This window comes from Pyrus communis, chromosome 16 (genome assembly GCF_963583255.1).
Source record: "Pyrus communis chromosome 16, drPyrComm1.1, whole genome shotgun sequence".
Taxonomy (NCBI): Eukaryota; Viridiplantae; Streptophyta; class Magnoliopsida; order Rosales; family Rosaceae; genus Pyrus; species Pyrus communis.
The window spans coordinates 12,138,356-12,154,252 of record NC_084818.1 but is presented as its reverse complement, the minus strand read 5'-3'; the positions used below and the strand labels follow the sequence as shown (position 1 = coordinate 12,154,252).

Here is a 15,897-nt window from a genome sequence, read left to right as displayed (position 1 = left end):
AACGTAAGTTCAAATAATGAAATTTCAATCCAAATCGTACCTTTTTTTTATTTTGTCATTGCAGTTGTTTGAATTGATGTATAACAAACTCGCCTTGGCTGTGAAACTTATAGAAGGGATTGGAAAGTTGGCGACAGTGGGAAAGTTGTGCTGTTTGGGGACTGTGATTCTTCAAGTAGGGGGTTGGGCGAGAGAGATTTTCAGAGAAGGTGTAAATGTTGACTGAGTTGAAGGAAATAACCCATTTATATAGAAGGGGAATTTGGCCTTTTCAAGTTTCAAAAAATCTTATTTTTGTTATTTTCTTGTGCATGTCGTGTGCATATCCTATGCATAGTTAAAAAATCCTATTTTTGATCACAAGATTAAGAAAATAGATCATTTTTGTTAATTTCCCTATATTATATTTTGAAAACTTTTATATTTTCATCTAGTAAATTCTAAAATGAAAAAAAACCCCATTTTGTTTCTAATTCCATCTCGCTTTCTCTAAAGAGTAATGAGAAACTAAATTTGAAGATAAAATTGGTAAACCATATGATGCGTCATTAATAAAAATTAGCACGTTTACTAAGTAAGAAATCAATAATTAATTTTCATATCTTTTAATTCTAAATTTTATTTTTAACTCTTGAGTAAGAAACCAATAATTATTTTCCACATTATTCTTAACCCATCTACGAAAAAAAAAAAAAAAAAAAAAAACCCATTTTCGTTCCAGGGAATCCAAGCGAAAGCAAAAGCATCACGATTAACTCAAAAGCCGAAAGGCTGGTGAGGAGGACGACCATGGTGGCCACTGTCACTGCTCCCTATTTCCTCTTGACTGCTGATTACAGCTCCGGGCCCAACGCTCTCGACCCTGTAAGTTCCCTTTTCTTCCCGATCTTCAGAATTCAAACTTGGATCTTGTTACGAAAAGGGTAGCGAGAAAATGAAAACTTAATCTCTTGTTTCACAGTTTAATTTCTCAGGTCTGCAATTTCAGCTCATAAATTTTGGGGTCTTTCCATTTCGTGTTCGATTCACAATTGTTAGTTGTAGAATGAATGTGGGTTGTGCAACTGGGCTTGTCGGGTATATTTTGTTTTCGCTTTTCGTCGATTTTGTTCACGTCTTTTTAGCAAATTGATAATGTGAGTGAGATTTTGGGTAGTTTTCTCTGTTTATATAGTTACCACACTGTAATTACAAATGTTTTGGTATTTGATTGCTCAAGACACCTAATGCGATCTTTCTATCATTTAGCTTTGATTGTTTACGACGATGACAAAGTTGCGATTGTAAAAAGCTGGAGAACATGTGATTTAGGAATGCTCTTGGACTACTATGTTGTGTAGATTATTGAGCACTTCCTTTTTTCTTCCTTGAATGTAGAGCGGAGCATTTTTAATCAGTTAGGAGTGATGTGCTTTGCGAAAATTGGTAGTTCAAGGTACCTTTGAGTACCTGAACCGAGTAACTCTAATTGCTTGCATGACCAATAAAAAGAACAAAAGCGAAAAAAAACTTAGTAAATCCTTGATTGTTGTTTTGTCTACATTTGTTATCGTTGCTTACAGATTTATTTTGCTTGCAGTTCACTGATGTTGAAACGATGGTTTCTCCAACAATTTTTGCTGACTGTAGTTTGTCTTATCTTATGAGTGACAAGCCTCAGGAAGCTCTCAACAATGCAATGCAAGCACAAGTAATTTCCCAGTCTGGCACTTTGTATCTTATCTTTAGGCTGCTGCCCTTTCGGCCCCTTGGAATGGACAGTGAAGCTCAAGCAGCACTTGTTATGAACTCTGCGTGAGAATGTATCGTTCTTAGGATATGTAAACACAAGTAAATTTATTCATCGGGTGGTTGATCATTATGTGCCAAGCCCTAGACCTGATTCAAGATAGAAATCTTCAGATGCTGACAGATTCTTGCTTGGAAGGACACCTTTCTAGTGATGATGGTACTGAGTTGGCACGCTTGGCTTCACAATGTTTACAATCTGAACCCTGAGAGCGACCAAATCCAAAGTCATTAGTTGCTTCTTTGACTCCTCTTCAGAAAGAAACTGAGGTTAGCTCTCTCCTCTGTTTCTCTAATTAAGCATTATATTCCCAACTATACTCGGGGAGTATAGTTTGACTGTTTCAAATCTTCACACAATTGTTTCTAGATCTATATTTTGGGGCAGTCTTATAAGCAATATATTATATGTTATCTTCTTTTCACTGGAATCAATCTGAGCTATTTGTGTAAGCTCGTATCTAATTATCTGCCGATTCATTCTTGTATTAATACTGAACCTTGTACCAAGCGGAAATATTTGAAAACTTGGGCAAGGGACATGACTCTAATTTATTATTAGTGAGGACTTGAGAGAGCTACACTTTTGTTTAGTGCCTTTCATGGTGAATGATGTAAACCCTTACGTAAGTACATATATACTTATTAAATCATATGAAGATCGAACACAACAATGCATATGAACTACGTACTGCAGTAAATGCATGCAGCATTGTTAACCCTAGTTTGAGCATAATGCATTCTGTCGATAGACAATGAATACATGGAACTTACTCGAGGATGATGCCATGAAGATCGAGACGTGATTAAGACCTTCCCTTCTCTTGGTAACGTATTGGATCTCTCTGCTGTCAATAGGACTAGCACTAACATTAAGAGAACCATGCCACACCCAAGAAAGGGGATCGAAACCCTAGTTATGAGGATGTAACTGCCCCTCCTATGATCAATGCAGCCTCTCAAATCAGCATCACTATAACAGACAACTTCCAAGTTTTGGACTCGATGGTAACTTAATACATAGTCCTGTGTCTTTTTCAAATACCTCAGTACCTTTTTGCCTGCATTCCAGTGTGCAATACCAGGATTTGATTGAAACCTTCCTAGCACACTTAATGCAAAAGCTAAATCAGGTCTGGTGCATACTTGTGCATTCATGACACTGCCAACTAGAGATCCATACAGCTTATCCTTCATAACTCGAATGTCATGTTGAGTTATAGGGCACTGTGAGAGAGAGAACTTATCCCCTTTACCAGTGGGGACATCACCCGCACTGCAAGCTTCCATATTGAATCTCTTCAACACTCTCTGAATGTAGTTCTTCTGAGATAGCCCCAAGGTTCCATTCTGCCTATTCTTCACAATCTCAATACCCAAAACATAATGAGCCTCTCCCAAATCTTTCATATCAAAACTGTTACATAGCATTTTCTTGGTTTCAATCATTGACTGCATATGAGAACTTGCCAATGGTATATCATCCACATATAAAACCATGAAAATGAATTGAGATTTGTGTTGCTTCATGTAGATACAATTATCAATTTTGTTCTCCACAAAACCAAAGGACTGCACAACTTGATCAACACGTTTATTCCACTACCTCGAAGCCTGTTTTAAACCATAAATAGACTTATTTAGCTTGCACACCAGATGCTCTTTCCCCTTTCAACAAATCCTGGGGGTTGTACCATATAAATGTCCTCGTCAAGGCTACCATTAAGAAAGGCAATTTTAACATCCATTTGGTGAAGTTCCAAGTCAAAATGAGTTGTGAGTGCCATAATAACCCTAAAAGTCTTTGGTAGAAACTGGAGAAAACGTTTTTGTGTAATCCAAGCCTTCCTTTTGTGTAAACCCTTTAGCTACAAGTGGGCTTTAAGCCTTTCAATCCTGCCGTGGGCATCCCTCTTGGTTTTAAATACCCATTTGCACCCTGTTGCCTTCTTGGTGTCTGAACCATCAACCAAAGTCCAAACATGATTACTTGCCATGGAAGCAAGTTCTTCTGACATTGCAGCTTTCCACAAATCAATCTTAGAACTCTCCATGGCCTGTTTATAGGTCATTGGATCATCTTCATCACCAAGATCATACTCAACTTCTTGTAGATAACACAAATAATCATTTGGTATATCAAACTTCCTGGTTCTCATCGATTTCCTTAATAAAGGGTTTCCATAGCACTAGCATTAAGAGAACCATGCCACACCCGAGAAAGGGGATCGAAACCCTAGTTACAAGGATGTAACTGCCCCTCCTATCATGGTTGCAGTTACTTTCAGTTTTCCAACTCCTCATAACCGTTCTCTACATCATTTTGTACAAAACTCCTAGTTTTCTCACCTTATATTATACATTGATCAACATGTGTAAGTTTCATTACATTATATCTCCGTATGGTAATGTTATTTCATGTCTTTATTAGGTGTTTTGATTCACTTCTCGCATATAAGTTCTAACAAATGATACTCTATAAAATGTCAAAATTCAGGGTAGTTAACGACAAGGGTTTTCAGTGATTGTAGTACTTTAATCATATATAGATGCTTAACATGGGTATCCCACATGGTACCTCCTGGTCTTCTCCTTCACCACTCGGTGAAGCCTGCTCAAGAAGGGATTTGACTGCTACACATGATATCCTAGAGAATATCGGCTATAACGACGATGGAATGACAAATGAGGTCCTATTTTTGTTTAATAAATGGAGAAATATCTAATAAGTTGTGTTGTATATATTTAGCCTTCTCAATAGTTACGCTCCACTGCAACTCTCATTCCAAATGTGCACTAACCAAATGCTGGAATCATTAGATTCAAAGAAAATGGGGGATTCTGCTTTTAAGTACAAGGACTTAAAACCGCAATTGAGTGTTATTCACAGGTTAGGTTCTTATTATGATACTTGAGGGAAATTCTGAGTAGAGGTTTGATAAGAGTTGCTTTCCTGTTCTACCGATATCCGAATTTGGCCTTCAATAGGATGTTCTTTATCTGACCAGTTAAAATAAATTACTAAACACAGCTTCATACGAAATTTTGTTTGGCGTAAGATTTCCAGTCAGAATACGATCGTTACATTTTATCTTCTAATTCATGATAGGAATATTTGAAGAAAGGAAATTGGTAGTTTAAGGTATCTTAGAGTATTTGCATAATCAATAAAAAGAACAAAACTGAAAGAAAAAAAAAATAGTAAATCCTTAATTGCTGCTTTCTCTGCTTTATCGTTGCTGACAGTTCTATTCCACTTGCAGTTCATTGATTTTGGAACAATGGTTTCTCCAACAATTTTTGCCCGGCTTAGTTTGTCTTATCTCATGAGCGACAAGCCTCAGGAAAACAAGTAGTTTCCCCACTGTTTGATATCCTTTCCTATTATATTCTGATTGTATTCATTTATTTTATTTATTACAAACGATGTATTTTGACTCCATCTGTTTGATATCCTTTCCTAGTATATTCTGATTGTATTCGTTTATTTTATTTATTATAAATTTTCAGGATGGCAAACCCAGAATATCCACCTTTGCCCGATGAAAAATAGTAAGGATATGAAGAGTTATAGTACAAATCTAGCATTTACTCCTCCTGAATATATTAGGACTGGTAGGTAGATCTTGGAAAAAAACGGCATTTATTATGATTTACTTGACAAACATCCTTTAAGTATGCAGTTCAGCAATTATTATACACTGCAGATCCCTTGTCTTGCAGCGAGAGTGACACCAGAAAGTGCAATATATAGGTTTGGACTCTCTTGATTGATCTTCTCAGCAGAAAGCGTATCCCCTCTAGCCATTTAAGCGATTGTTCCAGTGGTGAACTGAACAAAAATAAAGAAAAAATCATTTGTAGGAAAAGAGAAATTAGGGAAACTCTTGTAAAGATCTAATGGTTACACTTTTGCCTACAATAAAATATAGTTTACTTTCAATTGTTATGAACTTTGCGTGAGGATTTATCCTTCTTAGGATATGTAAACACAAATAAGTAAATTTATTCATCTGGTGGTTGATCATTTTGTACCAGGCCCTAGACCTAATTCGAGACAGATATCTTCAGATGCTGACAGATTCTTGCTTGGAATGACAGCTTTCTAATGATAATGGTACTGAGTTGGCTCGCTTGGCTTCAGGATGTTTACAATCTGAACCCCGAGAGTGACCAAATCCAAAGTGATTAGTTGCTTCTTTGACTCATCTTCAGAAAGAAACTGAGGTTAGTTCTCTCTCCTCTGTTTCTCTAATTAAGCATTCTATTCCCAACTTTACCCGGGGAGCATAGTTTGATTGCTTAAAATCTTCACACAATTGTTTCTAGATCTATATTTTGGGGCAGTCTTGTAATTAATATATTCATATGTTATCTTCTTTTCACCAAACTCAATTTGAGCTAATTGTGTAAGCTCGTCGTATCTACCGATTCGTAATTTGTTAATACTGAACCTTTGTACCAAGCGGAAATATTTGAAAAATTGGGAAAGGGATATGACTCATTTGTTATTAGAGAGCACTTGAGAGAGTTACACTTTTGTTTAGTGCCTTTCATGGTGAATGATACTCTCTTATGGCCCGAAATTGAGGTTGGTTAATTACAAGGGTTTTCAGTGATACCGTACTTGTTGGGTGCCAATTAGAAACACTCAGATCTGCAGCATCCTAGTAGTTTAATCATACATAGATGCTTAACATGATGCTGGTAGCTGTATCCTGGACTTCCTTTAACTTCTTTTTGATTACCTCTGCAGGTTCCTCCTTCTGTTTTGATGGAAATCCCACATGGTACCTCCCGATCTTCTCTTTCACCACTCGGCGAAGCCTGCACAAGAAGGGATTTGATTGCTATACATGAGATCCTAGAGAGTATCAGCTATACAGATGATGGAATGAGAAATGAGGTTCTATATTCGTTTAATTAATGTAGAAAAATCTAATAAGTTGTGTTGTATACATTATTTAGCCTTCTCAATAGTTTGGTTGTGTTACTAACATTTTCTCTCTTACGTTCCACTGCAGCTCTCGTTCCAAATGTAGACTGACCAAATGCAGGAATCATTAGACTCAAAGTAAAAGGGGATTCTGCTTTTAAGCTCAAGGACTTCAGAACCATAATTGAGTGTTATTCACAGGTTAAGTTCTTATTATGATACTCGTGGGAAGTTCTGAGTAAAGCTTTGATAAGAGTTGTTTTCATGTTCATATCGATATCCGAATTTTACCTTCAATAGGATGTTCCTTATCTGACCTGTTAAAATAAATTACTATACACAGCTTCGTACGAAGTTTGTTTGGCATTACATCTTATCTTCTAATTCTTGATCGGAGGAAACAAAATTGGTAGTTCAAACGAAATTGGTAGTTTAAGGTACGTTAAGAGCATCTAAACCTGGTAACTCTACTTACATGACCAATAAAAAAAACAAAACTGAAAGAAAAAAAATTATTATATCCTGAATTGCTGCTTTCTCTGCATTTGTTATCGTTGCCGACATTGTTATTTTGCTTGCAGTTCATTGATGTTGGAATGATGGTTTCTCCAACAATTTTGCCCGGCGTAGTTTGTCTTATCTCATGTGTGACAAGCCTCAGGAAGCTATAAACAACACAATGCAAGCACAAGTAGTTTACCCACTTTGGCACATTGCATTTTATCTTCAGGCTGTTGACCTTTTGGCCCTTGGAATGGACATTGAAGCTCAAGCAGCACTTAAGGAGGGTACTATGCTTGAATCCAAATTGAGTAAAGTAGTTGGACAAAAGTGAAAATCTAGTCCGGTCGACCAGGTGCCCAGTTTTCCAGTTCTTTCGGTTTGGCTCTCAACATATATAGGCGTCGATCGATCGATCATAAGGTTTAAAACCACTGGAGCCAAAGCTTCAGCATTTCCATGGTATTAGATTTTGGTCATTTTCCTGCAGTATATATTGTATTTGATTTGATTTCTTGTGTGTCAATTCGCGTATATGAATTCCTTCGACAAAATGGAAAGAAAACATAGAAAGTTGTTAAAAACAGTGGTAGGGAGGAAATCGTTCAGAAGCTTTATAATTTGTGTACAGAAAGCATATAGGATTCCTACTTGGATAAATAAATATAAATAATAATAATAATAATAATAATTAGTTTGTCAAACGTCGTTTGATTGTTGTTAGACACAGATATAAATTACTACTTGGATACAAATAAAAAATAAAAAGTTAACCCTTTGAACTAAAATTGACGACGAACAAAACAATCATATGCAGTCCATAACTAACTCACTTTCTTTGGTAAATATCATGGTTCTAAACATAATCTGCAGAATGGTCTTGATAAAGTAAACATAAACATAAACATCCTACAAACAACTAACATTAACAAAACATCTGCCAAAGAGAAGTAGTAAAGTTCTTTATTGTGACAACTCAATACTTGAAAACTTAAAACAGATAAGGCCCATGAAGCTCTTCTAGGGAAGTGAGCCCTTTTGTGCTATCTTAGAAGACACTGAAAATAAAAATACACAAACACACGTAATTAAGTTATGAAGAAGACAGCCAATTCAATAAGAAAAACTTTACAAATAGATGCATGCATGTCGCTAATTTAAGAAAGAAAAGTAAAATCACATTTACGTACCATTGCTTAATTGAAGTGTCGCTTGATCGAAATCACCCTCAGATAAAGCCAATCATTCAAGACATTCAAGAACCTGATGTACGAGTATCTCCATTGCCTGATGAAAATTAGACTGCCACAAACTCCCCAAAATCCAACAATAAAACCAAGCGCCATGCTGACACAAAATCCCCATGTTATCAGCTCATCCTTTTCTTCTTCATTGCTTGAGATCACGGTTTCCTGTTGATCATCACACATGTTTTGAAGTGGAGGTCCGCACAGTTGAGGATTTCCAGCATAATTGGAGGGATCAAAACTTTGGAGCTGGGTGCCTGTTGGAATTTTGCCAATAAAATTGTTGTATGACAAGTCCAAGACACTAAGACAATCTATCCGAGCAAGGCTTGTTGGAATTCTGCCATCTATCTGGTTTCTTGACAAATCGAGGATCTCCAATGCTTGCAACTTTCCAATCTTTGTAGGTAGCTCACCTGTCAATCCGTTTATCGACAAGTTTAAAGAAATTAACCCAACAAGATATGTGATTTCAATTGGAATCTCCCCCGTTAACCTATTGCTTGAGAAATCAATTCTCTTCACGAGTCCCAAAGTGTTTCTGTACGAGTACATTCTTCCCTTCCATATGAATGTTGCATCATCCATATAAACAACATAAACATCATTTGTTGACAAATAATGTTGAAGGATCGGAGATGAATTTCCTATTTGTGCCAGAGCAGTCAAATTGCTGAGGCATTTTGGTATTGCTCCAGAGATGTTGTTCATAGACACATCCAAGTTTTGAATTTTTGTTAGACGACATAGTTCAGACGGCATGCTTCCATTGAAGTTATTAGAGGAAAGCATCAAGATAACCAAATTCTGAAGGCTAACCCCTAACCATTTTGGTATGGGTCCTGATAATTGATTGTTTCCAACATCGATAACTTTTAAACTGGTGCAATTCTTGAAGGATGAAGGCAACTCTCCAACAAATCTGTTGCTTCTTAGTTTCAATGTTTCCATGTGATACAGTGAGCCTACTGTGGATGGAATTTTCCCCGAAAAAGCATTGTAGCTCAAATCAAGCATGACTAGATGGTCAAAACGTGTCAAGCATTCTGGAAGCTCTCCGGAGAGATTGTTGCTTGAGAGATTAAGAAACTTTAAACTCCTGTATGCTTCACACAAGATAGAAATTGACCCTGAAATGTTATTATTAGAGAGATCCAAAAATGACACATGCGATAGAGTTGAGGGAATTAGAGGAACCCAATTAGAACTGAAGCTTAAAACTAGCAAGTTGGAGGACAAATCCAAATACCATAATCTAGATAGATTCGAGAAGTGGCTTTCCGAAACCACACCTTCGAGAGCATTCATACTCAAGTCCATATACTCTAGATTAGACAGGTGCCCAATGCTTTCAGGTATTGTTCCACTCAATTGATTTCCAAGGAGAAATAATAGTTTCAACGATGAAAAGTTTGTGAGATCAGGAATTGATCCAGAAAGATGATTGTTAGAGAGGATCAGAGACTCTAATGAGTTTTGAACACACGTAGACAACATTTGAACAAACTTGGAAAACTGTCCACTCAAACTAGTATTGGCTAGGTACAGTTTTTGCAAACTGCATAAGCTGGAAAAAGAATGCGGATTCACCGCGTCAATTTTGTTATCAGAGAGACCTAGATAGACAAGAGAGTTTTCAACGACACTGGGAATTAAACCAGTTAAACTGTTCTCAGAGAGGTCAAGATGGACAAGGCTAGCATTGTAGTTAGACAACCATAAATATATTGAAGGAGAAGTGCATTGGTTGTTTGAGAGGTCAACATGAGCAAGAGATTTTGAAGAATTTATGTTAAAAAGAGTACTGGAATGGATTACAGGAGAAGGAAGACCACACCCCGATAACGTTAAGTTTGTAAGTTTAGGGAGCTTGCTTACTGTTTCCAGCCAGTCATGAACATTACTGAGACTGGTGTTACTCAGATCCAAATATGTTAAAGAAGAAAGACGAGGGAGCCATGAATTCAGATTTTCCACACTGTTAAAGCCATTCCATCCGAGATCAAGATATTGCAAGTGGGTAAGGTTTCCAACTTGACTTGGAAATCGACCACCAAAAGAAGCATCAGAGAGATCGAGGTGTCTTAAATTGGAAAGAGAACCAATGAAATATGGAAGTCGGGTCCCATTGAAGTTGACTCCATAAAGGTCCAAATATTTCAAATGCTCCAACTCAAGTAGTTTGGGACTCATCATCTTACCTTGCAAAAAATAATCGATGTACTGCATGTCTCCCTTCTGTTGATGCGAGTAAATTTCATTCAAATAAGACAATCCAAGATGAAGTTGAGTAACATGGTTGGTGCGGTTGCTGCAGTGGACGCCGACCCATTTGCAACAATCCTGCTTGTGTTCTTCTCTTCCCCACGAAGAGAGGAGATGGTAGTGATCCACGAGGCCGTGTTTGAAAGCAAGGAGTGCTTCTCTTTCCCTCTCAAAGCACCTCACCACTCCTGAAGAAATATTTTTGAATCCAAGGGAAAGGGAAGGGTTGACAGCACATTGCAGTAAAGTGAACACCACAATTAAAGCACGAAAGAGTTTGTTCAAGTACCTGATTCTGATTCTGTCACCCTCCATCTTAATTCAACTAAATAAAGCAAGAGACAATTGAAGCACGAAAGAGTTTCTTTAGGATTTTGATTTTGGAGCAAAAGGAAAGCTGCAAGTGTAGTTTTGTTTTTAATGGGTTTTTTATTCTCTCTTTTGTTTTTGATCAGAAAGGTTTATTCTTCTCAACTCCTATCTTTTTGGACTTTTCCCTTCTTTCAAAAAAAAAAAAAAAAAAAAAAAAAAAAAACTCCTATCTTTTCCCAGGACATTGGAGAGAGAAGGAGAAACCCATCAAAAAGCAAATTAATTACTGACCATAGGATGTGAATCCAAGGCCCAAAATGAATTGGGCAGTCGGATCCGAGTCTGTCCCCAATGACCACTTTCAATTTGAGCCGACTGGGGTGCCACTAAGTTCCCAGATCCGATCTACCATCACTTTTTTCAATGCATTTGCTATTTCATCTTAAACACGCTACAAAAAAATGTAGGCTTACAAGTAATTGTCAGAGGTAATTTAACAGGTGATCAACACATAGCCACATCTTTATACATGAATTAAAGTTTTCACAATTCAAGTGGGAATGTATTGACTTCATGACTTAGTAATTTTAAGTCTTGGTCCTTGGAATTATTAGCTGAGCAAATACAAATATTTGTTGACTTGTAGCCCATGCATAAAGTTGGATAAAATCTACATACTCGGGATTTATTATTCGTTGTATATGTTGTTTGCTTTAGCCCTTTGGCATGTGTGTGATTTACTTGTAGTGCATGCATAAAGTTGGACAAAATCTATAAAGTTGTTTAGTCAATCAACTGTAACAAATAAATAGACAGTTCATAATGATTTTACTCTTTTTTTTATATAGTTGAATGACTTAATGATTTTATATTTTATTAATTTTTTTTAGATATGATCTTTACAAAGTATTTTATAATATGAACGATTTCGATCATAAACACGAAAATTCTTGAATTGAAAACTAAGTATCTCGAGGAAGTTAATTCAATGAAAAAATGATACTATTTATATAATGACAAACATAGGCATAGTTGTGAGGGTGGTGGCAACAACAACAATGGTGGTAGTAGTGGTGGTGATGACAACGGCAATTGTTGGGGGGGGGGGGGGGGGGTGGGGGGGAGTTTGATGGTTGTGACAATAATAGGGTGTGGTGGTTGGGGTGTATAGGTACCAATGGTGGTAGCTGTAGTAGTGACGATTGTGGTGGTGGTAATGGTGATGATCATATAAGATTAGTCGTTGTGGTGATAATAAAAGAGTTTCAAAATTTTGAATCTTAACTAAAAGTAATTTAATAATTTTATTCAATAATTAAGACCAAAAATATTAACAAAAACACAAATTAGTTTTCTTCTCTTTCTTCTCTCTCTCCCCTTTTCCTCTTCAGTCTTCACCCCCTCTTTTCTTTTTCACCCATCCCCTCTGTTCACCTGTGCCTCATCTATTTCTCTCTGTCTCTCTCTGTCTCTCTCATCCATCCCCTTCTCTCACCTCTCACTTACACAAAAAGCCGAGGCCCCACATCTTATCTTTTTATATTATTTTTCTCTTAAATTCTTCTCCCCTCACTTCCTCTTCACCCTTCACAACAACCTCTATATATCTTAATTCTTTTTCTGTAATTTGTGTACAAAAAGCATAAAGGATTGTCGATGTATTATTTCTGATGAAATAAATAATAATTAGTTTGTTAAAGGTTGTGGCATCGTTGTTAGACATAGATATAAATTATGGAAAGGGATATTTTCTAGATCCCTTTCTCCTAATCCACCAAATCTGGGGATTTGAGCCATTAGATTAAATTTCAATGGTCCGGATCTCCGGAATTGGTGAAAGGATCCCTTTCCATAAATTACTACTTGGATTAAAATAAAAAAATAAAAAGTTAACACTTAGTAAATTTGACAGGATTTTGCATAGGAGTGCAACCAATCATTTGAACTAAAATCTACAACGACCAAAACAATCATATGCAATTCAGAATTAACCAAATTTTTTTAGTAAATATCATGATTCAAAACATATATTGCAGAAAGGTCTTGATAAAGTAAATGTAGCATCGAACTTCTTACAAACAATTAATTGATAAGGTAAATGTAGCATCGAACTTCTTACAAACAATTAACACTAACAAATCATCTGCCAAGGAGATTTAGTAGTAAAGTTCTTTATATGACAGCCCAATACTTGAAAACTTGTACAGATAATGGCTCACGAAAGCTCCTCTAGTTAAGATAAAAATAAACAAGCACGCGTAATTAAGTTTTGAAGAAGACAACCAAATTAATAAGGAAGACTTTAAAAAGAGACGCATGCATATTGCTAAATTTCAGAAGAAAAAAATAAAATAAAATCACGTTTAGGTACAATTGCTTCTTAATTTGTGCAATTCTTGAATTACAAATTAGTGGATAGTGACGGATGCAATTTTTGAAGGATGAAGGCAACTCTCCAACAAATCTGTTGCTTCTTAATTTCAATGTTTCCATGTGCTATTGTGAGCCTATTGTAGATGAAGGCAAGTGTCCTTAGCATTTATCTACAATACTTGTTGATTTAAAGTTAATGTTAAATCAGCCGTTGACTAGTAATGTAACATTTATATGGACATTGATTAGGAACTACATGTTAATACAGGCTTCACGTGAATATTAAAAAAATTAAAATACTCAATATGGGCCCTACGCTCAATAATTAATTTTGTTTTTAATGGGGTTTTTTCTTCCCTCTTTTGTTTTTGGTCAAAAGATTTATTATTCTCAACCCCTATCGTTTTCCAGGACCTCAAGACATCGAAGAGAGAGAGAGAAACCCATTAAAAAGCAAATTAATTACTAACCATAGGATGTGAATCCAAGGGCCGAAATGAATTGGTCAGTCGGATCCGAGTCCATCATCGAGGGCCATTTTCAATCTGGCCGACTGGGGCGCCACTTTTAAAAGCTCCCAGATCCATTCTACCACCACCTTTCTCCAAAGCTACAAAGAAAGGTAGGCCTACGACTAATTATCAGAGACGATTCAACTAGTGACCAAAACATAGCCACATGTTTATACAAAAATTAAAGTTTTCACAAAGGAATTAAAATATTCACAATTCAAGTGGAAATGTATTGATTTCATGACTTAGTAATTTTAAGTCTTGGTCCTTGGAATTATTAGTTGAGCAAATACAAATATTTTGTTGACTTGTACTGCATGCATAAAGTTGGATAAAATCTATATACCCAGGATTTATTATTCGTTTTATTGTTATTTGCCTTAGCCCTTTGGCATGTGTGTGATTTTCTTGTAGTGCATGCATGAAGTTGGACAAAATCTATAAGGTCATTTAGTCAATTAGTTGTGGCAAATAAATGCGTTTACTCATTTGTTTTTATATAGTTGAATGTCTAAATGTGATTTCATATTTTATTAATTTTTTTTTAAATATGATCCTTACAACATATTTTAAAATATGACCGATTTCGGTTATAAACACGAAATTTCTTAAATTAAAAACTATCTTGAGAAAGAACTCCCATCATCCATTGAGTCATATATGAAGTTAATCCATAATGTTAAATCTTCGTACCCAATTCGTATTTCGTAGTGTAATTATTGACCTGACTTTGAAAAGTTGAACTTCTTCACATCCTATGTGTGTCTTTTAACTTTTTCTAGGTTACCTAGGTAGGTGGTGCAAGTAATTAATTGAGATGTTTTTTTATTTTTTTATTTGTAAGGAATTAACTGGGATGTTAGGACATGGAACCCCTCCGGATCCATGTGTCCTAATCCACCAAGTTCAATCATCCAGGCCATTGAAATTTGATTAAACGGCTACAAACAGGAGTCAACTTTAAAAGTTACAATATCTTTAACCGTTGGATCAAATTTTAATGGTTCGGATGATTGGATTTGATGGATTAGGACACATGGATCCGGACGGGATCCATGTCCGGGATGTTGATGGGGATCGCAGAGATGGTAGGCTGGCATCAGATGTGGTGGGGTTTTATCAAAGGATTACTAATTTTCTTTTTTGTAGGGAATTACCTGAAATGTTTTTGGTATTCTAAAAAATTTCTCATGGCAATAGGATAACCCTATTTACTTTTGAGCAATTTCCATTCACTTTAAACTCCCATGACTTTTTAGATATTTAGAAAACCATTTTCACACATTTTCCACGCGTTTAGAAGGCTTTAGGGTCCGTTTGTGATTTTTGTGTCTTTTTTTTCTTAAATTGCTTATGATGTATTTCAAGAATAATTAGAGGTAAAATAAAATAGTTGAACATTTAATAAATTGTATATTTAGTAGTGCTAGTATGAAAATGAGTGTAAAAGCATTTGGTAAATTTAATGGAAAAATGATACTATTGTATATAATGACAAACATAGGCATAGTTGTGGGGTGGTGGCAACAACAGCAGTGGTGGGGGTAGTGGCGGTGATGGTAGCGACAATTGTGGAGGGTATTATAAGAATTAAAAATAGGGAGTTTTAACGAAAAGCCCATGGTACTGTGCACTTTAATGAAAAACCACATTTTTACACTAAAAAGTCAAACCTGGTACTATTCACTTTACCCTTTATTTTGTCTTTATCGTTAAAACTCAAAGTTTTCAAGTCATTTTCATTAATTTTTCTTTAAAAATATTCATTAAACGCTTAGCTTTGCTTTTTTATAAAAAGTAAATTTTAAAAGTAAGCTACTAGTTGCTTTTAAAAGTTGTTCTCTAGAGGCGATTGCGTTAAAAATAGGTACGATATATGTGTAGAGAGTAAGTTGGGTGTAAAAAAAAGTTATATGAGTTCAAATAAAATTCTCATTTGTTTTTGTTATGGATAATGCTAAGG

At 35.9% G+C, this 15,897-nt stretch overlaps 1 protein-coding gene and 1 pseudogene across 1 annotated transcript; one reads left to right on the top strand and one right to left on the bottom strand.

The window, feature by feature from the left end:
• The first annotated feature begins 4,346 nt into the window (after positions 1-4,346).
• LOC137719815 (serine/threonine-protein kinase BSK7-like) lies at positions 4,347-7,967 on the top strand (annotated as a pseudogene).
• Positions 7,968-8,382: 415 nt separating this feature from the next.
• On the bottom strand, positions 8,383-11,226 carry LOC137719814 (receptor-like protein EIX2). The gene has a single exon (XM_068458829.1). The coding sequence runs from the start codon at positions 11,050-11,052 to the stop codon at positions 8,422-8,424; it is 2,631 nt and encodes an 876-aa protein (XP_068314930.1). The 5' UTR covers positions 11,053-11,226; the 3' UTR covers positions 8,383-8,421.
• Positions 11,227-15,897: the final 4,671 nt, after the last annotated feature.

Coding starts and splice junctions, on each gene's coding strand:
- LOC137719814 (XM_068458829.1), bottom strand. CDS start 11,052: ATGGAGGGTGACAGAATCAGAATCAGGTACTTGAACAAACTCTTTCGT.